We start from the raw sequence: 26,940 nt of genomic DNA, 5'->3' as shown, positions 1-26,940 counted from the left end.
GGAATATCATGTACTGTCTGGTTGCCATACTACCAGAAGGATGTGGAGTCTTTGGCGAGGGTACAGAATGGTTTACTAAGGTGTGCCTGGTTTGGAAAGTATTAGCTATGAGAAACTGGACAAACTTGGTTTGTTTTCACTTGATTTGTTCAGATAACCTGAAATTCAGATGATTGAATGCCGGATAGTCGAGGTTCCTTTTGCATTTAATATTAAGCACCATTTACATTTATTCAGATTCTGAAGCAGTCCATGGCTAAAAAGCAGAAAACCTGGATGATGTTCAGACTTAAGTTAACAAGTGGCAAATAACATTCATATCACACAAGTGCCAAGCATTGATCAACACCCAACAAGAAAAAAATCCATCCATCATCCCTTAACATTGAAGAACACTAGCATTTCTGAATCACCCATAATCAAAATCTGAGAGGTCATGAATAACTAAAAACTGAATCAAGTAATACTGTGGCTACACAGCAGGTCAGAGGCAAAGAACATTGTAACAAATAACACCTCCCAAGAGGCCAAAACCTTGTCCACTATATACTTGGTATGTGTCAGGAGTGTGATGGAAAATTCAACACTTGCCAAGTGAAGCTCCAACACTCAAGAAGCTCTACATTTTCAAAGGCAAAGCAACCTTTCTTGGCACCACATCCATAAACAATTTCTTCCTCCACCATTGATTCACAATGGCAGCACTGTGCATCATTTACAAGATGCACTGCAGTAATTCACCAAGGCTCCTTAAATATCCACAACTAGTACCATCTAGGACAGGGTAGTAGATACATGAGAACACCATGACCTGCAACTTCCCCTCCAAGTCAGTCACTATCCTGATTTGAAAATATATTGCCACTTCTTCCATTTTGCTAGGTCAAAGTTATGGCATACTTCCCCAACAACATTGTGGATCTCCAGGTTGCCATGGACTGCAGTGATTCAAGAAGGCTGCTCACTCTCACCTCCTTGTGGGTGGTTAGGGAGTCCAGCCAAATGGTAGTCCAGCCAAAGAAGCCCACATCCCCTGAATGAATGAAAAAAAATCAAAAAAATACATGACCCAGTGGATAGGTGAAGCACTCAGCATGGGATTTGGAAAGTAAGATGATATGAGGTAAGGATTGTTTAACAGAAGGAAGACACCTTCAAAATTTGAGAATAGCAGAGGAAAGAGTCTAAGGCACAACCTTCAATAATTATGGTGCAATCAGCTTGGCAATCTGGACCAGGTAACTGATGAAATGTACAGGATTCAAAACACAAAAATAAATTGCATTACTCTGTCTCAGAAGAGTACACATGAAATAAAAAACTCCAAAGCCTAGAAATTTGGAAAAAAGCAAATATACAATGTCATAGTATTATTACAATAACACGTGACGTAGTTCACAAACAAAAACTGCAAAGAGTTTGTCATAACAGCTTTTCACAATCAGATTGAGAAAGTAACAACACATTACCTTCAGCTCTGCTCTCAGCTAAATGTAACTCAACATGTTCCTGAAGTATTTGCCAACTTGAAAACACCAGTTTACACATGGGACATGGATACAGCCGTTGCTTTTCACAACCTAATAAACACAAGATGAAAAATAACTTAGCCAAACGTATAAAATAGTACTTGGTAAAAAATAAAACTTCTTTTTAAAAAAAAGTTAAGAACTGATTATTTTGTAATTCACTATAATGAGCACCTCTAACCGGTTGCTTTTTCAAATGAAGGAATAAATGTACAAAGAGCCAGAGTTCAGTTTAATGGTGCACACTTCGACAGAGCAATCAACTCAGCAATTTTTTAAAAAGATGTGAATCTTTGATTTTGCAAGAGTAGACCGAGAGAGGGAAGACCACCGAGATCTAGAGGTATTAATCAGGTGAGCAGATCAGTCTTTTGTTCGATGAAGTTTCCCAAATTTTCTCAAAATGAGGGCAGTAGTTTAGGAGTTGGAGATATAGTACTATATTAAAAGTATAGCTTAACTAATTCAACTACTTAATGTAACCACAGATAATTATTGGGTAATACTACAGACTTAAAAACAAGGTAGTTAAACACAAAGATGAAAGTGCAGGGAATGTAGTATACAGTGATGTGATCAGGATGATCCACAGTAGCTACATCTTCAGTACCAGGAGCTCTTTGGTTCAGAATGATGAGCTAGGGCGAAGCTTGAAGCACTCTAACACATCAAGGAGGGGAATAGTTACCTGGGCATCTATTTATTTAATATTACATGACAGACAAATAGTCTGACAATTTGGTGATCAATAGAGGGATAAAAGGATGTGTGCATTATTAGTTTACATGTGTGACATTAAAATTATCTGTAAACATATCAAAGGGCAGTCAGTAGATGAGAAATAGGAAATTCCAAGGTTAGAGCTTTGTGAAAGCCAGAGGTCACTGTACTGAATGAGAAGACAGACCATTGATGGCGACTCTCACTACGAACAGTGATACTTCAGTTACAGTTTGATAAAAATGGAATCAGGTAAGTCAATACAACTCAACTGGACTTTGGTGGAGAGGTGTGCTATGATCAACTGTGGTGCAGGCTGCAGACAGGGTGAGAAGGACGAGGAGGAATATTTACCTTTGTCACACTCTCTGTGTGACATTTGCAACTTTGATCTGTTGTTTCAATAATATAGCACAAGGGAGAGACAGCAGTCAAAGTGTTTAGAAAAGGACAACAGATTAGAAGTGAGGTCTAGTTTGAAAGGGTGGAGTGACTAGGCATTGGTTTTCATACTACTAGGCTGATGGCATTGGATTTAAGAAGGAGCAGTACCTGAAGAGAAAGAACTGTGAACAGTATCAGCTAACACAGGAGCCAGAAAAGAAAGCAGAGTGGTTAATAGTTTCATGGATATTGGACACAGGGAGTAAGAGCTCCAAGTGAAGCTAAGACAATTACATGAGTATAAGTCCATAATTTATTTGAAAATTGGTGACATTTATTTTGCCTCCCCCCCACCCCTACCCCAAGTGTTCTGATAGACTGCTGGAAATATTTCTATTTTAGTTTTAATCTTGCATGGAATGCGGGTGTCACTGACAAGACCAACATTTGCTATACAATCCTAATTGCCTGTTGGATGAGAAGCTTCCTGCATCTTTCAGGCAGCAATTAAGAATGAACCAAATTCCTGTGTTTGGATTCACACGAAGGCCACACCAGATGAGGACAACAGATTTTCTTCCTTAAAAAGGATCTTAGTGAAGCAGATGGGATTTTTTCAAACAACTGATAACAGTAGTCATTTTTACCATTGAGTTTAGCCTTCAATTTAAAATTTACTAATTGAATTTACATTCTCTCTGTTGTGGTGATGGAACTCAGACATGTATCTTCAGAGCATAATCCAGTCACACTTCCTCTAAATGACTATCTAATTAGAAGCATCTCATTGCACACAATCGTCATACCTTTTTGCGGGGTTTCCACAATCTCAGCATGTTTGCTTTTAACATGTTCACTTAGATCCTCTCCTGCATTTCCAATAAGGCCACAAAAAGGACATTCTGGGACATCAGACTTCATGGATTCTTCAGAAGCACTACAAAGTCCATTGTTTTTTGGCTCTTTACAGTTGTCAAATAGTGTTTGCTCAGGTTGTTTCCAAACAGTTCCTGAAAAGTGTCCATTCACAGATTCTGATTGTATTAATCTTTTGGGTTCACTTTTTTGCTTTATGTTCTGTCTAAATGGTCTCTCACAGTTGGATGGTGAAGCACAGCAAGACATCTGAAGCTTTTCCGTCCGGTCCCCTCCAAATTCTTGTAGTTCTGGAGTTGTTTCATGTTTTAAATCAGTCAACCTACTGGTCTGAAGTGAAACATCAAGAACATCTTCTTTATCAACAGAATACATCATCCTTTTATCATCCACGGGTTTAACTTCACTGTGGGAAGTTTCTATATGGAACATCAATTCATTATAACTGATTCCTGATAGGTTGCACATTGGACAACTGTACTCATTTTCTTCATGCATGATAAGAATGTGTGTCCTCATGTCTGGTTCTGACAAGCCACCTTGCCCACAAATATCACAGGTGTACATGTTGGATTAGTTAGTTGACACTCATTCAGCTTTTAAGAAAAGGAAAAAAGTGAGACTATACATTGCAAAGCATACAAATACGAAAAATATATTCTGTAATTATTAGATTAGATTCCCTACAGTGTGGAAACAGACCCTTCGGCCCAATAAGTCCACACTGACCCGCCGAAGGGCAACCCACCCAGACCCATTCCCCTACATTCACCCCTGACTAACGCACCTAACACTACGGGCAATTTAGCATGGCCAATTCACCTAACCTGCACATCTTTGGACTGTAGGAGGAAACTGGAGGACCTGGAGGAAACCCATGCAGACATGGGAGAATGTGCAAACTCCACACAAACAGTTGCCCAAGGCTGGAATTGAACCTGGGTCCCTGGCGCTGTGAGGCAGCAGTGCTAACCACTGAGCCACCGTGCCACCCCAAATGATGCAAATAGAATACACAAAAAAAACTAGATCCTGCACAGTTAGTAAATATATTTCATTTTAAAATACACAGATCCTCATCTGGTTTTGTTGAAAATAAAACTGCTTTTCAGAACATAGAGCAGGTGTTAATAATTCTTCAATAATACACCATAGTCCAGCTCAATCTTCACCTAACTTGACCTCCATATTTTGAGGGGAGTAACTGAACAGCCACGAGAAGAGAGAAACTCAACTGATTTTACATACGATTGTTGGAGGCCAAAGGTCAGACCAAAACTACCAGCTGACATCAGATAACAGAAGACATCATGAAAAAAATATTGCATTTATATTGCACCATTCATGACAATTGGATTTCATTTTTTTAAAAAAACTTAGCTGCCAGTAAATTAGAGAGTAGTCATTGTTGTGATGTAGGAAACGTGACAGTAAATTTACATAGAGCAAGTTCCTCCAAACAGTAAAGTAAAATAAAGCTGTCATTATTCCAAAGGACCATCAAACTGCTCTCCGAATTCCATCACAACAGGTGGTGAAATATAAATTTCACACAATAAATCTGGAAAGAATGGACAGAGAAACTTCTGATGACTAAACAAGCACTGACAGTAGCAGAACTTACTATGTGAGGGAACTTCATTACCAGTGGGTCAGGAGCACCACTAATGACTGGTTCCTAAAAGATGTAACTGCCAGAATGGGTCTTTGGCGAGTGATGCTGGGAAATAACAATTTACTTTCACTCATTCTCACCAATCTACCCACCATGGATGAATATTCTTCACCTTGCCAGCAGGAATGACCACCACAAAATCCATGTGTGTTAAGTCCCATCACATGGAGGAGGTACTCAATTGTGTTGTGTAGCACAATGCTTAATGAAACAGACTTGAAGAGATCAAGCAACTCAAACTGAGCTCCACAAGCTGCTATGGCCCATCAGCAACGAAGAAAAAACTGCATTCCACCAGAACTGATAGCCTCATAGCTTGGCATTTCCCTCACTTTGTTTAACATCAAGCAAGGGTTCATCCCTGGTTCAAAGAAGTGTACAGGAGGACATGCTAAAAGCAGCACTAGAAACTGCTCGAAATTAGGTAAACAAACATATAAGGCTGGAAAAACTCAGGAAATCTGACAGCATCTGTGGAGAGAAATAGGGTTCATGCCAGGTATGGCTCTTCTTGAAAACGAGAGAAATAGTCCTGTCATACTCTGCTCTCCATATACGAGACCTAAACAGTGTACCAGTGTCACACCATGATGCTCAACCAAATTGCAGTTGGATGCTTCAGAAAATCACAAGGCAGAATACTAAGATTCTCATCCTAGCTGGCATGTCGAACACCCACATAGTGACATAATCACAATCAAATTGGGGTGGTCAGCAAGCCAGAATTCTTCACAGCTGTTTACCAAAATGGATCTTCTCTCCAGCAAACTCGTCCAAAACTTAAAATACCTATGACTTCCTATCCGATTTGCAGGAGGATCTCCTGTTCACAGGTCTGCTTTAGTAGTCACATAAGTTACCACTGGAATCCAACTAGTCACCCCATGGACGAATTCTGGATTAGTGGTGCTGGAAGAGCACAGCAGTTCAGGCAGCATCCAAGGACGAAGACGGTCGACCCTTGTGTTTATTAAGAGATATCCTTTTCCTTTTCCTTCCTTCCTTCCTCTCTCCCTCCCTCCCTCCCTCCCAGCCCTCAGGCCTTTCTTGATTGCTCTAGCATCTGCAGTCATTGTTTTTACCTAGTCCCAACCTAGACGAGAAACAAGAATAACTACCTCACCGCCTCAACCCTACCTACCTATCTGCCTGCCTTGACACCATAAAAGTCGCCTTGCACCTTCAAAGACGGTGATTTGAATTTGCATTCGTCACTAGTTTACCTTCCCTCCTTCAGGACCAGGACTAGGGCTCAGAACAAAATTTCCCTCTTTTCACAATTAAGCAGTGGTTCCGGTGTTACATCTAAAGTCCTCCCTGGTACTGCACAGGCGCAGTATGTTCTCTCATCGGAAAGGTTGGTGCGGTGGGGGAGGGGAGATTTTACTCGCCGCTGTATCACAGCGAAAAGATTCCCCCTACCATTGCACTTCCGGTGTGAGAGTTTTCATATTGGGAGGGATGTAGAGGGAGATCGCTTTACTGCTTAAAAAAAAGCAATCCCGCAATCGGATGGAGATGTCCTTTACGTTTTCAGAAACGGAAAGTACGATAATCAAACTGGTGAAGTGGAACGTTGTCGGGTTTTATTTAGAAATGGGTTGACGGAGTGGGAAAGGATTGATTGGGGAGAGGGAAGGGTTGGACAGTGCGCAGGTGCAGACAGTGTCGGTGCCGAGGTGACTGCTGGGATCGCTGCGCCTGCGCCTGCGCCCACGCCGCCGCCATATTGTGGGTTTGGGGGCTGAGGGTCTGACGGTTGGTGCGCGAGAGCTCGGGGAGGCGAGCAGCAATTTCAGGTGAGGCCCACCACCTGCCCCCACCCCTCATCCCCGGAGACTCTGCGGTCGCCAACGACTGGGCCTTCCCCGCCGGGAGCCCCGGCGCTGTTGTGTGGTAGGCCGCCCTCACAATCCGGGACCCTCCACACCCCGCACTCCGGCCTTGAACCAACGGGCCGCGTCCGCCATTTGCCGTGTGTCCCGGAGCCGTGGCCATTCTCCGCGCATCCCCCCGATTTCACTGAGTGTCTGGGGCAGTGGTGAAGGAGGAAAGAAGTCCTCCCCCACCGTTTCCAAAGGGGGAATTCGCTGCTTATACTCTCAGCCCCGCGTTCACCCGCCCCACATTCTTCAACCGGTTGCTTTAAATTGTGCGACTTTGGTCATTGTCGTCATCTTTACAAATAAGGGCGGGCGTCGGTGGACAACTTGTTCCCCCCCCCCAGCCACGGCGATACAAAGATGGGCTGTGGGAGGAATGTGGAAGCTAGGCATATAGTTTGATCTTGTTCAAAAATTCAGGTAATGCTGTTTAAGTTCCTTGTGGGCGGGGAGAAGGTGACAGTTCAGATTTCCAGATGGAAAGATGTAAGAGTTTAAACTGAGGTCAGGAGATGATGCGTAAAGGATTAAGATTGAACTGTCACTTCTAAGGAAATAATCAGACTAAACCTGATTGAAAGTAAAGAATTGAGACTTTTTATTTGGTCCAAATTAACCATTTCTATTGTAATAAAAAGTACAGTTCTAAAAGTTACAGTGCTGCTTTTGCTGGTCAGAGCTTTTTACACTGAGTCGTTGTGTAAAGAGTATATGCAATGTACAACACCCTGCATCACCTGAAGATTACCAGTCGTCGTTGTCGACTAACTGGATATATATTAGAGCAGTTACATTTCAATTACAACAGTGTTCAAATTAGACTGTAACATTTTGTAGTTTGAGCTGTTCTTTTAGGGATCTTAGTAATACTTAGGGATTTTGTGAGTAATATGTGGTGTTCAGGGAACTGTGAATTAAGTGCAAGAAGTCTAGGAAAGTGGCAATTGTCTTAGAGTTATAGCGAGAAGTATGGCATGGAAACAGACCCTTTAGTCCAACTCATCTCTGCTGACCAGATACCTAAATTAATCTAGTCCCATTTGCCAGCATTTGACCTATTTCCCTCTAAACCCTTCTTATTCATCCAGATGGATTTTAAATGTAATTGTACCATCTCCTCTTCCACAGGCTCATTCCATACACTTACCACCCTCTGCATGAAAATGTAGGCCCTTAGGTCCCTTTTAAATCTTCCACCTCTCACCTTAAACCAATGCCATCCAATTTTGGACTTCCCTACCCTATGGAAAAGATCTTGTCTGTTCACTCTATCCATGCCCCTTATGATAAGCCTCTGATGCCCCAGGGCAAATAGCCCCATCCTATTCAGCCTCTCCCTTTGCTCAAACCCTCCAACTCTGGCAGCAGCTTTGTAAATCTTTTGAAATTCCACAATATCTTTCCTATAGTGGGGACACCAGACTGAATGCTGTATTCCAAAAGTAACCTAACCAATGTCCTGTACAAGCCACAACATGTCCACCACCTACATTCGAATAAAAGCAAGCATTCTAAACACTTTCTTCAGTACCCTATCATCCCCATCTCAAGCAGGTTTTCCCGAGGATCTGGAAAGGAATTATATAGCACTGATGGTTAGAAAGTGCAAAAATATTAAAGTAGCATCTAATAGCTTTTTAAAATAGTAGAACTCTGAAAATTGGGACCCAAAATGATAACACTACAAACCCTCTGCTTCAGCACACCTGTTAGCTTCTTCGACCTATCCCTGTAGTCAACTACTATCTTTCTGCACCATTGGCACTTTCTGTCTTTTTATATACCTGACAATCTTGTCTGTTCTTTTAATTTGTGCACATTGCAGGTGCAAAGAGTAGAAGATTTAATGGACCTTTGCTGAATTACTGATTCGTACAATTTTGTAACTGTAGATTTCTGTTTGCATTAATTTTGTCTGACTCTGTTTTTGAGTTATTTCCAGATAATTTATAAAATGAAACTTTGTCCAATGGCCCATCCACGCACTCAACTGTTTATTGGAATTAGAAAATAATTCTGTTGTTTGGGGAACTGGATGATGTTTCGAGTTTTTTTTAAACACCTGGAGCTTCAGTATGTAGGATATACCATTTGACCTAGTGATGGAAACATTATGTTCAGATAGATTAAGTTATACAAATTGCCAGAATGCAACAGTGTTATTCAAACATTCTCTAACTGTTTTAAAGCTAAATAATCTTACCAATGTCCATACTTTTAAAAGGGACTTAGACTGGGGAGGGAGAGAGCACAAATTGAATGTCCTAAAATAAAGAAGAGAATCACGTGAATAAATTTAGGCATATTTTTATGAAATATATAGCTTTAAATATTTGTTTTAAAGGTTTACTGGAAGTTACAAGCTCCAGTTTCTGAGAAATTGCAATATTTCCAATGTTGCAAACAAGGATGAATTAAAATTAGATGTCATTATGTATACATCAAAATATATTGTCATTAAAGTGTGATTGCCTTTGTGTTTAAGGTGAAAAACTATTAGTCACAGTGCTTTTACAGCAGTAAGTTTTATCTGATTATATTGGGATTAAATGCAGACATGGCCAGCCCAGTAAAAGACAACTACAGGATGAGAAGCTACAAGAACAAAGCTTTAAACACTCAGGAAATGCGAAGGCGACGAGAGGAAGAAGGAATCCAGTTACGGAAACAAAAAAGGGAAGAGCAGGTGTGTATGTGATAGGTCTGAAAGAGCATTTTGATAAGTAGATCTGGTTCACGCCTTTATCTGATGAATTTTTTTCTGCTTGTATTCCAGTTGTTCAAGCGCAGAAATGTGGCAGTTCCTGGAAGTGATGAAGCCATGTTTGAAAGCCCTATTCAGGACCCTGATATAAGTTCTACTGTAGTATCTGTACCTGGGGTAGGTAGATAGAACAAGAATATTCTTCTGTTTTGAACAAAATTTTGAAAAACTGAAGTGTCTATTCTTAAATGCCTTCAATTGTAGGAAGGTGTAATCACAGTGGAAATGGTGCAGATGATCTTTTCAGAAGATCCCGATCAGCAACTCACAGCTACACAGAAGTTTCGGAAATTGCTTTCAAAAGGTGAGAACCTTGTGCTGAATGCAGTGCTGCAGAGAGTTGCTACTGTTGACAGGAACCAAGTCTTTCAGAGTGAAGGAGGAGGAGGAGGAGGCACCTGCCAGTAATTTGGAGGGAAGGGAAGGCAAGGGTGAAGGAGGCAGTGGCCTGCAAGTTGTGGGGAGGAGAAGGAGGCTGCCAGAGGTGTGGACTGCCAGACCAAGGCAGAAAGCATTCAATTTGTGCATTTTGTGACAATTTAAGTGCAACGCTATCTGGGAAATCAATGCCTTTCTTTAGAAGATAGTTTTGAGTTTTAATAGAAGGTTAATAATTTTTGAGGATATTGATTAATTATAATGTTGCATCTGTGCGAGTCCAAATATGGACAGTATTTGTTTGAGTACATTCATAAGTCGATTTGTATACAACTCAGAACACAATGCAATACGGTATGAAATAGCCATTCGTAAGTAACAAGCAAATGTTTGCATTTAAAATTTAAATTAAATTAAATTTAAAATTCATATTCATATGGAACCTCACTTGTAAGTGCATGTGTTTATAAGTCAGACTTCTGTAAATCAGGGACCGCATGTACCACATAGGTCAAAACAAATACAGAAGATGTTGTAACTACGAGACTGCACCAACATGAGTTGGTAAGAAGGGAAAAAAGCCCAAAATTGAATCATAGCCTCTGAGAAAATAGCAGAGCTAGAATGAGTGAATGGGTTTATTTTGACCATTTCTATCTTATGTATTTTAATCATCAAGAGTAGGTGGGCATTTAGATCCCAGACTGACGAAAGTATGTACAACTCTTGCATCCTTTGGTGCTTGGGTTTCTACTGTATTCTCTATTATCTATTTGTTGCAGTCTTTTTCCTGTTCTGTTTCACCATCCAAGGAGTTCTAGTTTTGGATGAATTGTCTTTTATTACAATGGAGAAATCTCGTGAAATTTAGTGCCATTTTTCTCTAGGTGTTTCAACACACAACAAATGCATATTTCACAACAAGTAGATGTTTTCTATTCATTTGTGGGGTGTGGGCAATGCTGGTTGACCACTTATTGCTGTGGTAAAAACAATGATTGCAGATGCTGGAAACCAGATTCTGGATTAGTGGTGCTGGAAGAGCACAGCAGTTCAGGCAGCATCTCTTTGGATGCTGCCTGAACTGCTGTGCTCTTCCAGCACCACTAATCCAGAACACTTATTGCTGTCCCTAGTTTGCCCCTGAGAAGGTGGTGGTGAGTTGCCTTCTTAAACTGATGCAGTCCACCTGTTATGGGTGGATCCATAATGCAATTCATGAGGGAATTCCAGGATTTTGACCAAGTGACAGTGAAGGCACTATATTTCTAAGTCAGAATGGCTTAGTATCCAGTATCTCCAATCATTTCTCGATATCACATGGAGTGAACTGAATTGGCTGAAGACTGGTATCTGTCATTCATTATATTTTATTTTACTTGTTTGAGTCTGCATGTGTTAAAGTTTGAGTTGAATATTTTAAACTTCTACAGAAGGTCGTTTCAGTCATTACTGCTTACTAAGCACATGCCATTTGCAAATTTTCCCAGATTATAATCACTTTCAATGACAGCAAGGAAGAAGTCTGTTTCCTATCCTATGAATATTTTAGAGTTGGTTTGTTTGTTTCCAAAAGATTTTGTAATATAAGACTTTTTTGTTACCCTTTCCTATGACATGTAATGGGTATCTATTCAATATCAGTAAAGCCCACATTTAAGTACAAATTGTTGTGCTGAACCCAAGCGCAAGAATATGTGTGGTCGATCTTTTGAAGTTAATGAAACTCAGTAACTATCTCTGGTTCTCCCATAGATTGTATTGAATTTATCTTTGCTTGAATCTATTTTGAGGGCTCAGTGGTTAGCACTGCTGCCTCACAGCGTCAAGGATCCGGGTTTGATTCCAGCCTCAGGCGACTGTGTGGAGTTTGCACATTCTCCTGTGGGTTTCCTCAGGGTGTGCCGGTTTCCTCCCACAATCCAAAGATGTGTAGGTTAGGTGAATTAGACATGTTAAATCGCCCATTGTGTTCAGGATTACGAAGGCAAATGAAATGCTTATTGTAAGTGCAAACAAAGCAAACTATTTACTATAGTTGTTTTGTTAAGAATACGTCTGGGGTAACACTTTTTTTAGTCTCTTCAGAAAGGACAGTTGCGTTCAAAACTTCAGACAATGTTCCACTTCCTGACTCTTGAGATGAAGGAATTTTACAATGAGTAAAGATGGTTCAGGTTTAGTCTGTATCCATTGAGATTCAGCAGAATGAGAGGTGATCTGATTGAAGCATATAAGTTCCTGAGGGGACTTGATTACATTGAATGCCAATGGTTTGAAATAAGAGATCTCTCATTTTAAGACAGATGAGAAAATACAATTGAGTTGAGAGTCTAGGGAACTCACTTCCCAGTGGATGCTCACTGAATATTTGTAAGCAGAGGTAATAACTTCCTTGCTAGTCAGTTATCTAAGGGTATTGGGGTTGGACAGGAGTTGAGATTGCAGTCAGATCAGCTTTAACCTGATTGAATGGTGTGGCAAGAACAAGACAGGGTAGTCTTCTAATTTGTGTTCATATGTATGTAAAGAATGAATTCCATTTCCTACAAGTAAATAAGATGCATGTGTTATTGAAATATTTGATTTTGATTTTAACCACATTCTGGGTGTTATAGAACAGGATAATAGGAATCATGGAAAAATGGTATTCTGGATTTCAGTTACAAATTTTCCCTTCCAGAACCTAATCCACCAATAGATGAAGTCATAAATACACCTGGTATTGTGCCAAGATTTGTGGAGTTTTTGAAGAGGAATGAGAATTTTACCCTCCAAGTGAGTTTTTAAAAAGAGATTTTATGTTTTGATAGTACATCTTGGAAAATTATACAGTGTGTTAACCTTGATATAGATGTCATGCCAGAAAATGCAGAATAGTTCCAATCTTCAGTGTAGCTACTTGTAAAGCAAACTTTCCCTCCAGCACACCTTCAATTATGTGTTGAGTTTTCTACTCATTTTAACCTTCTGTTGTAAAATGGTGGCACCTAATTCTGCATTCTAGTGGATACCTGAAGAAATCTAGTGGCCAGAACTGGGTAAAGTTTATGTAATCTAATATTTTATACAAACTCAGCATTATTTTCCTTGGGCTTTATTTATTGTCTGTGTGTAAACCTGAGAATCTCTTAACTTAATGAATGACCACTTCCATCAGTTTCAGCTTTTATAGAAATCATTATTTCTTTAGTGTGGATGCAGGGCATACAGCCCATCAAGACCACACTGACCCTCCAAAGAGCATCCAACCTTGGACCCCTGCTTTCCCACCCAACCACTAATTAAAAATCTGTCTGTCTCAGCCTTGAATATACTTTATGACCTGATGCCAACAGCTTACTGTGGTAAAGAATGCCACTGATTCATAATCATCTGAGTGAAGAAATTCCTCATCTCTGTCACAAATATGTAACTACTTTATTTGTAGTCTGGTCCTAGACTTTCCTGTTTCATAAGAGCTTAGCTAATCTGCTTGGGTTCTGAATTCCACATTTCCCTATAGCCTGATAACCTTAGATTCATGTTCAGGGAATTAATCTATCTCCCCCATACGAATATTCATTGACACCCCCCCTCCACTACTGTCTTCTGAGGCAGAGAATTTCAAAGTTGCATAATCTAAGAGAAGAAAAATATTCTCTTCACTCTGCCACAAAAGGCAATCCTTAAGTTTAAAAATGTCCCCCAGTTTTGGATTCACCCCAAAAGAAGAAACATCCTTTTCTCTTCCTCCTTATCAAGACCATTAGGATCTTTACAAGTCCATCAAGGCACCAATTCTAAACATCAGTGGAAACATGCCCAATCTGTTTAATGCTGTTTTTTCTGGGTATCGCTCAAGTAAACCTCTTCTGAGCTACCTTCAACACATTAACATCCTTCCCTAAATAAGGAGACCAAAATTAACCTCCTGATGCCTTGCATATTCTGAAGTGAAAATGTGCGTATTTAATTCTGAATCTAATGAAAAATATTTCTTTCAAACATTGTATCATGCTTATGTCTATATTCTAGTATGCCCAAATAAGTTTAACATTTTGAGAACTTCACCCTCATTAAGCACTTGTGAGAATATTGTTTGCATACACTCAATTTTTTCATTTTACAAAATCAGAAATAATATACAATTTACAATGTAAACTTTCAGTACTTTATTAATAAAAATAATTTTGGTCTTCCCTGAGTTTAGAAAATATGTTAGAACAGCAAATAAAAACATTACAATTTTAATACTTTAATAGTGATAATCAATTTCTGTACTTTAATTCTGCAGTTTGAGGCTGCATGGGCTTTAACCAACATTGCTTCTGGAACATTTCTCCACACTAAAGTGGTTATAGAAGCTGATGCTGTTCCTATCTTCATTGAGCTACTCAGCTCAGAATATGAGGATGTGCAAGAGCAGGTATTTCTTTGTTATACATATGGTAATTTAATTCCTGTTTTTATATCAGGTCATTCACTTGCGTATTCAGCTGGTGTTGGTCCTTTTTATCCCCTCTAAGTTTGTGACATAGAAAATATAATTAAGCAAAAAATGTACATCTATTTTAAAACATTTTTGTCACAACATGAATGTGTGGATTAGTATCTCAAGTAGGGAAAGAAAAATGTGGCGTTATGGAGCAAATTTAGACATTCATCTTTCTGAACATGAGAAGATAAAATTTCTGTAGCAATTTTCACTATTTACATTCTACTTGTTTCTTCCACTTTTTAAAAAAAAATACACTGAAGGAAATTAGGCACAAAGCCCTTTTAGTTAACATTTTTTCTTTTTTTTGTCCCTTCACCACATGGTATGCACCATTTATACTTAAAGCAAAATGCCTCACTGTTAATTTGTGCTTTAATTCTATGTTATGTGCATCCAGAAAAAATGGAAATATTTAATTGTGAACTTTTAAAACCATTTTTTTGAGGACTTCTGTCTAAAGGATTATGAAAATGCAGTAAATTGAACTACAGAGGGGGGTGGTGCCTGGATCTGTGTTTTTAAAAGATACTGAAAGGACAATAAGGGGCACTTTAAAGCCACTGGAAGTCTCATGACCTAGGAACATAAACAAAAGGAGCAGGTGTAGGTCATTTGGCCTATCAAGCCTGCTCCATCATTCAGTATGCTCATGGCTGATAATCCAAATTAGTACCCTGTCCCTACTTTCTCACCACACCCTTTAGCCATAAAAACTGTCCAATGCTTTTTGAAAACACTCAATATTTTGGCCTCAACATTTTTTGGGGGCAGAGAATTCCTCAGGCTCACCATGCTGTAGCTGAAGAAATTTCTGCTCAGTCCTAAATGGCCTACCCTGTATCTTTAGCTTGTGAGCTCTGGTTCTGGACTCATGTCATTGGGAGCATTTTTAAATAGATTTCTGACATCTCCCTGCTTACTTTTCCAACTCCAGTGATTACTGTCCTAATCAATTCAGTCTCTCTTCATAAGTGAGTCCTACTTTCCCTGGTATCAATCTGGTAAATATCAAATGCACTCCCTCCATAGACAGTTCGTCAGGTAACAAGACCAAAAATGCTTAGTGTTCCAGGTGTAGTGTCACCTAGGCATGTAGAATTGCAACAAGAAATTCCTGTTTCTGTACTCCAATCTCCACATTATGATGCCCAACTTATTGGTAGTCAGCCTTTGCACCTGCATGTTTAGTTTGTGACTGGTGTACAAGGGCATCCATGTTTCGTTGTACCTCTCTTTCATAATCTTTTGTCATTCAGTTAATCTACCTTTTTTTTTCTACCAAAGTGAATAATCTCATAATTATCCATGCTTTAATTTGTCTGCCATGCATTTACCCATTCATTTAACTTGTTCAAGTCACGCTAGAGCATAGAATCATGCAGCACAGTAGAGGCTCTTTGACCGATCAAGTCTGCGCTGACCTTGCTATACCAATCCCACATGCAAATCCCACTTTCTAGCACTTGCCCCATGGCCTTGAATGTTATGACATTTCAAGTCTCATCCATCTTTTTTTTATAGATCCTGAGGTTTTCCACCTCTACTAGCTTCCCAGGTAATGCATTCCAAATTTTCACCACTTTTTGGTGAAAATATTTCTTCTCAAATTCCCTCCAAACCTACCCTTAAAATGATGCCCCCACATTATTGACCCTTCAATTAAGGGGAACAGCTGTTTTCTATGCCCCTCATAATCTTATACACCTCAGTAAGGACCACCTCAGCCTTCTCTGCTCTAAAGGAAACAAACCAAGCCAATCAGCCTCTCTTCATAACTAAAATGTTCCAACACAAGCAACATCCTGATGCATCCCTCAGTACAATTGCATCCTTCCTATAGTGTGGCAATCAGAACTGCGCACAACTGTGGTCTAACCAAAGTTTTTTATACATGTCTAATATACCTTCCCTGCTCAAATAATTATGCCACAACTCATCAAGGCAAGTTTCCTGCTTGCTACCTTAACTTGCTCTCCCCAAAATCTATGTCTACCCTGCTTTTAACAATCTGTGGACAATCACCCCAAGATCCCTCTGTTCCTTCGAGGGTTCTAGTTCCCTGCAATTCGGTGAGTATTCCCTTGTCTCATCACTTCTTCCAAAGTGTATTATCTCTCACTATTTAGGATTACCAATCTGTCTATATCTCTCTCTAATCTAAGACCTCCTTCCTTACTATCAACCATCTGGCCAGTCTTTTGAGTTGTCTGCAACTTAAATATCCCATTATGTTCTCAGGCATATCACTTCTCTATCAAGAACAATAAAGGGCCTGCCTGTCACTTATCTGGTTTTCCATTCTGACTTGTTTTCTTCCCTTTTTTCCCTTTTCTTGAGTCACTGTTTTGGGTTCCCATTCCCTCTGCCATTATGGTTTAAACCCTTCCCAACCACACAAGCAAATATTCTCCATTGGCAATGCAGTCCATCAGTTTGTAGTAATGCCTCCCCTCACTGATCCCAATGTTCCAGGAATCTGAAACCTTCCCATTTACAGCATCTCTCCAGCGATGTACTCGTCTGACACATCCTACTATTTCTATTCTGACTAGCACGTATTACTAATAGCAAACCCGAGATTATGATTTTGAGGTCCTACTATGTAACTTGCTTCCTAACTCCCTATATTCTGCTTTTAGGACGTCACCTATTTGCCTATGTCATCGATACTCCTGTGTATCAAGCCTACTTACTGCCTGTTCATTTGCCCACTGCTAAATGTCCTGTAGCTGCTCCAAGCCATCCTTGATCTGAGCATTCAGGAGGCAGAATACCATCCAGGAGTTTCATTTACAGCCATAGAAATGTCTGAGTATTTCACTTACAATTGAATTCCCTGTTACTATAGCATGTCTACCATTATACCTCTTACCTGCCAGTAGAGGTAATGCACAGCTTGCCTAATCCTCTTTCTCTGCCTAGTAGTCATCCATTCCTTTCGTGCCTGTGAAGTCTTTACCTGTGGAGTGCCTCCTGAACAAAGTGTTTGATGGAATCCTGGGGACAACCCTACATTTATTGGCTCCAATCTAGATGTGCGAGGATGCAAGGCTAAAAGCTATCTGAATGTTTCATTATCTTAGCCTTTTATTCTTAAATTAATAAGTATTTGGTCAAAATGTTATGTTCTAAGCTGATTTCTTCAGAGAAATTTCCTTTTCTTTTCCTTATTAATTGATGTCTACATAGTTTGGGTTATATAAAAGTGTTAAAACATATTTCTAACTGTTGATAATCAGCTTTGCATCTTTGTCAAATAAATCTTCATTTTATAATGAATGTTATGACCATTGGAGTAGAGTGGTTAGATAGTACAGTCCTCCAACCTGGTTGTAATAAAATGCAAATAACTTTTGTAATGTGAAGCATTTTGAACATTATGTAATTTTAAGCATGCATACCATTCAATTGTTTTAATTATTGTAATGTCTTCCAGGCAGTCTGGGCACTTGGCAACATTGCAGGTGACAATGCTGAATGCAGAGATTTTGTGTTAAGTTGTGGAATTCTTCCACCTCTCTTACAGTAAGTTTATGCAGAAGACCAACAAAATAATATAAACAAGTTTATTTTGGTTTCAGTATACACAGGCAAGAATTATTGCTAGTTGATCTCACTCCTGACTGGCTGCTGGCTTTGTGGTGATGGTGATCCTGCAATAATGTTAAGTAGGGAATTTTATCATCAACCTGTGATGACAGAATATCACATTTCCAATTCAGGATGCTGGTACTTCGATCGATAGTTAGAAATTATTTATTTTTTCATCTGATTGCTGTTCTTGTCCCTTTGGGTGGTAGTAGTGGGCGAGAGATGTTATTGAAACACGTTGAGCATTCTACAGATGTCTTCCAAGGCACTCCCCAGTTTTGATGATGACTTTATCAACATGAATGCATTGAATTTTTAAAATGAGCAAATACTCAATCTGCAGATTCTACCTTATGCAGAGTAGGTAGTGCTAGAAAGGTTGAGTAGATAGGTTGTTCAAAGTTTGTTTCTGCAACACCTCAGCTTTGCTTCTACATGTTCCCAAGGAAGTTTTTCTGTATGTGGTGCTTTCTGAAATAAGCCGTCTCCATTTTGGTTTGTCACCAATTTAGTCCTCCCGTGAGTTGGTTGGTATGTTTGATCTGTTCATTGATGGTTTGAGGACATTCCTGAACCACATCTGTTCTTATGGGGGACTGAATGTACTGTATTTACCAAATACAAGTGTTGGACAGTGAAGCAAAAAGTAACTCTACTATTAAAACAAACAGTCATGTCATGCGTAGTGTCAAATGTTTGGAATTTTGGAGCTGCATCAGTCCAAATCAACGTCGCATTCTTTATTTTACCTTGTATATTTAGGGGTCAGATATCGACCATCCATGTTTGTACAGGAAAATGAGAGTAGTTAATGTTAGAATGGGAATGAGCATTTCCTTAATTGCCTATTAGCTTTCTTCAGCCCCACCAGAGCTCCTTTAGTCGCCATGTAGTGTCAACAGTGGAGTCTTCCAATTGGATGCTTAGAACACCTCTCAATATCTATATTTAATAGGCAGAGTGCTTACTTGTGAAGGCTTTATATGATCATGACTCTAGGCCAAAGGTAACATTTCAAATGGGTTTTGTCATAAGGACATTAAGTGACATTCAAGGTGGTAAGTGAATAGGAAACCTGTCATGGTGGGGTTTGGAGATTGCTCTGATTGCTCATTTACCACAAATTTAAGTTGCTAATGATCAGTCTTCATCCCTTCAAGGCAAAGAGATTGGAAAAGAAGAAACATTTTATAATCCATTGATTTTCGTAGATGCATGCAGAACATTACCATTTTATGCCAGTACGAACATGAATTATTAAAAATCATTTGGTCCATCAAGCTGTTTGAAACATATCCCATCTTTTGCTGTACCCAACCTTTTTACTGTGAAGGGAAATCCTACATTTTTAATCTCTGCACTCTGTTCTGATACCCTGATGCACCTGTATCACCTGATGTTCTGCCTGTAAAACACAAGGCAACACTTTTCACTGTACATCAGTACACAAGAGTAATAAATCAAATCCTGATGAGGGGACACAGGTTCAAAGTTAGTGATGTCGGGAAGTTTAGTGGAGCATGAAACAGATGATAATTTAGCAGCTGTTTTCTGACTGCCAAGCTTCTTAGATGTTGAAGCTGCACCAGTCCAAACATAGGTCACATTCCATCCTTGAGTCTTCAGGGGATCAGGAAAGGAGTCTATTATAATACGTGTATTGTTGGTATGAGGAAATTAGATGAGAGTAGTTAACGTTAGTGGAGAGTGAGTGCTGGCACAGTTGTCCAAGTTAGCTTATCTTTGACTCCTCCAGAGTCTCAAGTTCCTGATATTTCAAGAGAGACATTTCCTAATGTTTGATGCTTTCCATTTGCTTAGTGAAGGCAAATGAGTTGAATGTTTTTCCTATCATGTTTGCCTTGAAATCTGTAAGCATCTATTCTTGGGTATAATGTATTTACTGTAAATGGGAGCTTGTTGGAAAAAAACACCAATGAGCAAATGTAACCTCACAGATTAATAAAAGTAGGTAATGGAGCATTTTACATTTTGCACAGTATTTGGGGTACAAGCTGGCAAGGAAAGTTAAGGCTCATTGCTATCCACTTGGTGCACACTTCTAATGAAGCATAAAGAGAGGTCTTTATGTTTTGCAAGATTTATTTCTGTGCACAATAAATATAATATTTTTAATCAATATCACTGCCAAAGGCACTTCGGTGTTACCTGCAAGTTGGTTTGAAATCTTAGGACATCATCCCAATAGTTTTTTGTGCATCGACTGGAAAGGTGAAGGTTACTGTCATCTGCAGTAAACAATCATCATTTAATTTTAAAATCAAAGCATAACACATTGGAGGACCTATCAGAGCCATTGTTATCAAGTCTTGTTGACTAAATTAATTTGGTATGTTGATAATTGTTAAAGCTACGACTTGGTTGTTCAGATTATAAAATATTATCTCTTCTCAAAATGTTTTCTTTTAAAACTCTAGGTTATTAACTAAGTCAAACCGTCTTACCACAACAAGGAATGCTGTGTGGGCTTTGTCCAACCTATGCAGGGGAAAGAATCCACCCCCAGATTTTGAAAAGGTAAAGTTTAAGCCATTTTTTACTTAGTCATGGAGACATGTACACCACAGAAACAAACCCTTTGGTCCAACTTGTTCATGCCAACCAGATATCCTAAATTAATCTAGTCCCATTTGCCAGCATTTGGCTCATATCTCTCTAAGCCCTTCCTATTCATGTACCTATCCAGGTGCCTTTTAAATGTTGTAATAGTACCAGCCTCCTCGACTTTCTCTGGCAGCTCATTTTTTACACCACCACCTTTTGCGTGACAAAGTTTCCCCTTTGGTCCCTTTTACATGTTTCCCCACTCCCCTTAAACCTATACCCTCTAGTTTTGGATTCCCTTACCCTGGGAAAAAGACTTTGGCTAATTACCGTTTCCATGCCCCTTATTATTTTATAAACTTCTATAAAGTCATCTCCAAACCTCCAACGTTCCAGAGAAATAGCCCTAGCCTATTCAGCTTGTCAGACCCTCCAGTCTTGGTAACATTCTTGTAAATCTTTTCTGTTCTCTTTCAAGTTTAACAACCTCCTTCCTGTAGCAGGGAGACCAGAATTGAAAGCAGTATTCTAAAAGTGGCCTGACTAATGACCTGCACAACTGCACCATGGCATAAAAAGAAATGTTACATATTCCTAAAAGTTGAGTGTTGCAGTTGATATTAAGCTAAATGTAACTTATAACATTTTTGCATTATTTCTGGATACTACCCCAATCAAATTTTCAATTTTTTGACATTCATTTAATTAGTTCTTTGTATCTTCAGGGGAGTTGGGACTCTTAACATTCAAAATAGTCAAAACAGTCTTAATTTGTATTCAGTGCTACCCTTGCAATAATGTTTGATGTTATACAATGACATAAATTAATATAAATCTTATGACCTTGTATTGCACTATTTTAGGTGTCACCTTGTTTGAATGTTTTGTCAAGACTATTATTTAGCAGTGATCCTGATGTCTTGGCTGATGCTTGCTGGGCCCTTTCTTACCTTTCTGATGGACCCAATGAGAAAATACAAATAGTTATTGACTCTGGCGTTTGTAGGCGATTAGTGGAGCTTTTGATGTAAGTATTAGCATTTTCTTTTCTGACCTTTTTAATCAATTTGCTAAACTGATGTGAAATTAGTTCTTTCTCTATTTCAAAACCATTTTGATTTAAATTGATGTATTGTCAGAATTGTGGAATGTAATGTTTTATCATCAACAATGCCACATAAGTAAATTAGACTTCAGCCTACGCTTGATGGGCTTTTCAAAATATTTTTTAGGGATTTCCTTTCAAATGAGTTGAGTAAGTTGTTAATTTGTCCTGTATTTCTTTAATAGGCATAATGATTATAAGGTTGTATCACCTGCACTGAGAGCTGTAGGAAATATAGTTACTGGAGATGACATCCAGACACAGGTAATTCTTCACAAGGTATCTGTTGATATTTTTGGTATTCAGGAAATTCTATGGAATTCTGTTCAAGTTGACACCATAAATCAGGGCTTCTCAAAGTGTGGATGAAAGGTGTTAGTAAAACCTGACGCATGCAAGTTTTTGTGCTTGCAATCTAATTTACTAACGTTAAAGTATCGTAGAAAGTGCAAGATTAGAGTCAACTTCTGTGTACTTACATTTTTTTTCAGACTTAATGTCCATCGCGCACACATCTGCACTATCATTTTCCCCACATGAAAAATCCTCAATTCATACTGAAATAGGTTTAATGAGTTGAGCAAATCTGACCTTTGCAAGATCAATGCAAGTAGTAGAGCCAAGGCTGCAATCACAGAATTGTCACTGTGCAGAAGGAGGCTGATCAGCTCATTGCGCCTCCATTGTTTCTCTGAGCGTGATGACTCCGTGCCATTCTCCTGCTTTTTCTCCACAACCCTAATTATTTTTTGCTATCTAAATAGTTATTTAATGCCATTTGTCTCAATTGAACTTGATTCCACCACACTTTCAGGCAATGTTCCAGACTCTCTCTAGATTCTGTATAAAAAAAGGTTTTTCCTTTTATACCATTTGCCATATTTGCAACCTCTTCATCTCAATCCTTGAAAACAGTTTCTCTCTTCTGTTCAGCCTTCTCCATGATTTTGAAAATTTCTATCAAATCTCTCAAAGAAAGCAGTCTAATATGTCTTCATAACTGAAGTGTCTCATTGCTGGAACTGGTTCTTGTAAACCTGTATTGCACTCTGTTCGATGCATTCACATCCTCACTAACAGCTCACTCTGACTGTCCTGACACCCTTAGCAACTTATGAACATAAAAATCTAGGCCTTTCCATTCTACACACCTTGAGGCAATTAGCCTTTTGATTTGTTATTTCTCCTTTTCTACCAAAACATATCACCTTTCAATTTTTTGCATTGAGCTTCATCTAGCAACTAGCTGCCCATTCTGTCAAGTTGTCATCTTACAATGTCCCCAACGTTTCCATGTTTTGTATCATCTGAAAACTTCAAATTTGTCCATTGCATACCAAAATCTAAATTTTATTGATATACATCAGGAAAAGCAAGTGCATCAAAACTACACCTGGGGAACTCCACTATCGATTCCGCCAACCCAAAAAATATCCATTAACCATTACTCTTTCGTATCTCTCGAGCAATTTTGTACCTTTATCGCTACTATCCCTTGTATTCAATGAACTTTTACTTTACTCAGAAAACAGTTATGTGGCACTATTTCAAATATCTTTTGAGTGTCTTCATCAGCTCCCTGTTGTCTATTCAAAATAATCCAGCAAGTTAAGCATGATTTTCTCTGAATAAATCTGTGCTAGCCCTTTCTAATTAACTAACTTTTTTCCATGTGACTATTATATCATGAATAATTATTTTAAGAAATCTCTTAGCTACTGAAGTAAAATTGGCTGGTCTTACTTCGCCTTCCAACTTTTTTGTGAACACGGATGTTACATTTACAGTTCTCTAGTCATGTGGCAACACCCCTGCATCTAGGGAAGATTGAAAGATTATTGCTGGTGCTTCTGTAATTTCTACTGACTTCATTTATCTTTGGATACATCTCATTCAGTCCTGGTACCTAATAAACTTTACATACTAACAACCTATTCTAATTCCTCTCCCTAATCAGTTATAAACCCTTCTGGTGACTGAATTTCCTCCTCTGTCAACATGACCTGGACAGTGTCCCCTTCCTTAGTAAGGATAGATGCAGAGTATTCATTTAACACCTCATCCCCCATTTTGGTCTCTAATCACTCCTAAAGACTGAATCCACAAGCTGGAGCTTTTTTTAAAACAAAAGTAGTAGTATTGTTGTGATTTCAGTTGCTTTGAAAAGACTGATTAACCAGAGCTGACCGTTTTGTTAAAGACTACCTGTGAGACTTGAGATGGTTGAGACCAGCAGTTGAAGAAGAGTTAGGTGATTAAACCGCATGGACTTTGGAACTGAAACATTTTGCCTAATGACGATAAGCATTTTAAACAAATTTATGGCTGAACGTATTGCTATATGTGCTAAGATTGCTGCCAGTAAATCAAAGCAATCTAACTTTGTTGTGTTAACTATTTAGAACATAAAAAATGTACAGCACAGAACAGGCGCTTTGGCCCATGACGTTGTGCCGAGATTTAATCCTAATGTAAAATATAGTAACAACATATGCACCTCTCAACTCACTGCTATCCAAGTGCATGTCCAGCAATCGCTTAAATGTCCTCAATGACGCTGCTTCCACCACCACAGCTGCAACGCATTCCATGCATTCACAACTCTCTGCGTAAAGAACCTAGCTCTGACGTCTCCTTTATCCCTTCCTCCTAATATCTCCATATTATGACAACTTGTACCAGTCAGTCTTGCCCTGGCGAAAGGTCTCTGGCTATTGACTCCATCTATTCCTCTCACTATTTTGTACACCTTGATCAGGTCTCCTCTCTTCCTTCTTCTCTCCAGAGAGAAAAGTCTGAGCTTATTCAACCTTTCTTCATAAGGCAAGCCCTCCAGTCCTGTTAAACCTTCTTTGCAGGAGAAAGTGAGGAATGCAGATGCTGGAGATCAGAGCTGAAAATGTGTTGCTGAAAAAGCTCAGCAGGCCTGACCTCCTGCGCTTTTCCAGCAACACATTTTCAAACCTTCTTTGCACCCTTTCCAAAGCCTCCGCCCAACTATAGGAAAGATACAATCAGAACTAGATACTGTTATCTCACCCGGGACTTGTAGAGCTGCAGCAAAACCTCGCAACTCTTAAACACTATCCCCCTGTTAATGAAAGCCAGAATACCATATGCTTTCTTAACAACCCATATCCACTTGGGTGGCAACTTTGAGGGATCTATGTATTTGCATACCCAGATCCCTCTGTTCCTCCACACTGCCAAGAGTCCTGTCTTTAATCCTATATTCAGCATTCGAGTTTGACCTTCCAAAATGCGTCACTTTGTATTTACCAACGTTGAATTCCGTCTGCCAATTCTCAGCCAAGCTCTGTATCCTGTGTATGTCTTGCTGCAGCCTGCAGTAGCCCTCTATACTATCGCGACACCGTCAACCTTTGTGTCATTTGCAAATTTACTAACCCACTCCTCAACAACCTCATCCAAGTCATTTATAAAAACTACAAAGAGCAGAGGCCCAAAAACAGAATAATAGGGTGGTTATGGTAGGGGATTTTAACTTTCCAAACATAGACTGGGACTGCTATTGTGTTAAAGGTTTAGGTGGAGAGGAATTTAAGTGCGTACAAGACAATTTTCTGATTCAGTATGTGGATGTACCTACTATAGAAGGTGCAAAACTTGACCTACTCGTGGGAAATAAGGCAGGGCAGGTGACTGAGGTGTCAGTGGGAGAGCACTTTGGGGCCAGCGACCATAATTCTATTAGTTTTAAAATAGTGGAAAAGGATAGGCCAGTTCTAAATTGGAGAAATTTTGACTATATTAGGCAAGAACTTTTGAAAACTGATTGGGGGCAGATGTTCGCAGGTAAAGGGACGGCTGGAAAATGGGAAGTCTTCAGAAATGAGATAACGAGAGTACAGAGAAAATATATTCCTATTAGGGTGAAAGGAAAGGCTGGTAGGTATAGGGAATGCTGGATAACTAGAAAAAATTGAGGGTTTGGTTAAGAAAAAGAAGGAAGCATATGTAAGGTACAGACAGAATAGATCGAGTAAATCCTTAGAGCATAAAGGAAGTAGAAGTATACTTAAGAGGGAAATCAGGAGGGTAAAGCGGGGACATGAGATAGCTTCGGCAAATAGAGTTAAGGAGAATCCAAAGGGTTTTTACAAAGACATTAAGGACAAAAGGGTAACTAGGGAGAGAATAGGGCCCCTCAAAGATCAGTAAGGCGGCTTTTGTGCGGAGCCGCAGAAAATGGGGAAGATACCAAATGAGTGTTTTGCATCAGCATTTACTGTGAAAAAGGATATAGAATAGGATATGGACTGTAGGGAAATAGATGGTGACATCTTGCGAAATGTCCAGATTACAGAGGAGGAAGTGCTGGATGTCTTGAAACAGTTAAGTGTATAAATCCCCAGGACCTGATCAGGTGTACCCAAGAACTCTGGGAAGCTAGAGAAGTGATTGCTGGGCCTCTTGCTGAGATATTTGTATCATCGATAGTCACAGGTGAGGTGCTGGAAGACTGGAGGCTGACAAACGTGGTGCCATCGTTTAAGAAAGGCGGTAAGGACACGCCAGTGAACTATAGACCAGTGAGCCTGACCTCGGTGGTGGGCAAGTTGTTGGAGGGAATCCTGAGGGACAGGATGTACATGTATTTGGAAAGGCCAAGGACTGATTCGGGACAGTCAACATGGCTTTGTATATGGGAAGTCATGTCTCACAAACTTGATTGAGTTTTTTGAGGAAGTAACAAAGAGGATTGAGGGCAGAGCAGTAGATGATATCTATATGGACTTCAGTAAGGCGTTCAACAAGGTTCCTCATGGGAGACTGATTAGCAAGGTTAGATATCATGGAACACAGGGAGAACTAGCCATTCGGATACAGAACTGACTCAAAGGTAGAAGACAGAGGGTGGTGGCGGATGGTTGTTTTTCAGACTGGAGTCCTATGACCAGTGGAGTGCCACAAGGATCCGTGCTGAGTCTCCTACTTTTTGTCATTTAAATAAATGATTTGGATGCGA

At 39.5% G+C, this 26,940-nt stretch overlaps 2 protein-coding genes across 7 annotated transcripts in view; one reads left to right on the top strand and one right to left on the bottom strand.

Annotated features, from left to right (window-relative positions):
• zufsp (zinc finger containing ubiquitin peptidase 1) overlaps nucleotides 1-6,596 on the bottom strand; it is a 50,301-nt gene extending 43,705 nt beyond the window's left edge. Inside the window, exons 1-3 of one of the 5 annotated variants that reach the window (XM_072555381.1) lie at nucleotides 6,408-6,596; nucleotides 3,440-4,105; nucleotides 1,470-1,580 (exon numbers count right to left, since the gene is read on the bottom strand). In XM_072555381.1, coding sequence (XP_072411482.1) covers nucleotides 1,470-1,580; nucleotides 3,440-4,076 — 748 coding nt within the window. In that variant the 5' untranslated portion in view covers nucleotides 4,077-4,105; nucleotides 6,408-6,596. Of the gene's footprint in view, nucleotides 1-1,469; nucleotides 1,581-3,439; nucleotides 4,106-6,325 lie in introns of all 5 variants that reach the window. The other 4 variants (XM_072555374.1, XM_072555364.1, XM_072555391.1 and 1 more) reach the window with 4 other exon arrangements.
• A 4-nt stretch (nucleotides 6,597-6,600) lies between these two features.
• The window catches only part of kpna5 (karyopherin alpha 5 (importin alpha 6)), a 33,871-nt gene continuing 13,531 nt past the window's right edge, over nucleotides 6,601-26,940 (top strand). The window contains exons 1-10 of one of the 2 annotated variants that reach the window (XM_072555415.1): nucleotides 6,601-6,730; nucleotides 9,623-9,753; nucleotides 9,844-9,948; nucleotides 10,036-10,135; nucleotides 12,893-12,987; nucleotides 14,486-14,617; nucleotides 18,126-18,214; nucleotides 20,719-20,818; nucleotides 21,709-21,872; nucleotides 22,136-22,214. In XM_072555415.1, coding sequence (XP_072411516.1) covers nucleotides 6,697-6,730; nucleotides 9,623-9,753; nucleotides 9,844-9,948; nucleotides 10,036-10,135; nucleotides 12,893-12,987; nucleotides 14,486-14,617; nucleotides 18,126-18,214; nucleotides 20,719-20,818; nucleotides 21,709-21,872; nucleotides 22,136-22,214 — 1,029 coding nt within the window. In that variant the 5' untranslated portion in view covers nucleotides 6,601-6,696. Of the gene's footprint in view, nucleotides 6,731-6,879; nucleotides 6,984-9,622; nucleotides 9,754-9,843; nucleotides 9,949-10,035; nucleotides 10,136-12,892; nucleotides 12,988-14,485; nucleotides 14,618-18,125; nucleotides 18,215-20,718; nucleotides 20,819-21,708; nucleotides 21,873-22,135; nucleotides 22,215-26,940 lie in introns of those variants that run through there. The other variant, XM_072555423.1, reaches the window with a different exon arrangement.

The sequence above is a fragment of the Chiloscyllium punctatum genome, chromosome 3, assembly GCF_047496795.1.
Source record: "Chiloscyllium punctatum isolate Juve2018m chromosome 3, sChiPun1.3, whole genome shotgun sequence".
In the NCBI taxonomy this organism is placed as follows: domain Eukaryota; kingdom Metazoa; phylum Chordata; class Chondrichthyes; order Orectolobiformes; family Hemiscylliidae; genus Chiloscyllium; species Chiloscyllium punctatum.
This window is presented reverse-complemented; position numbering and strand designations above follow the sequence as displayed.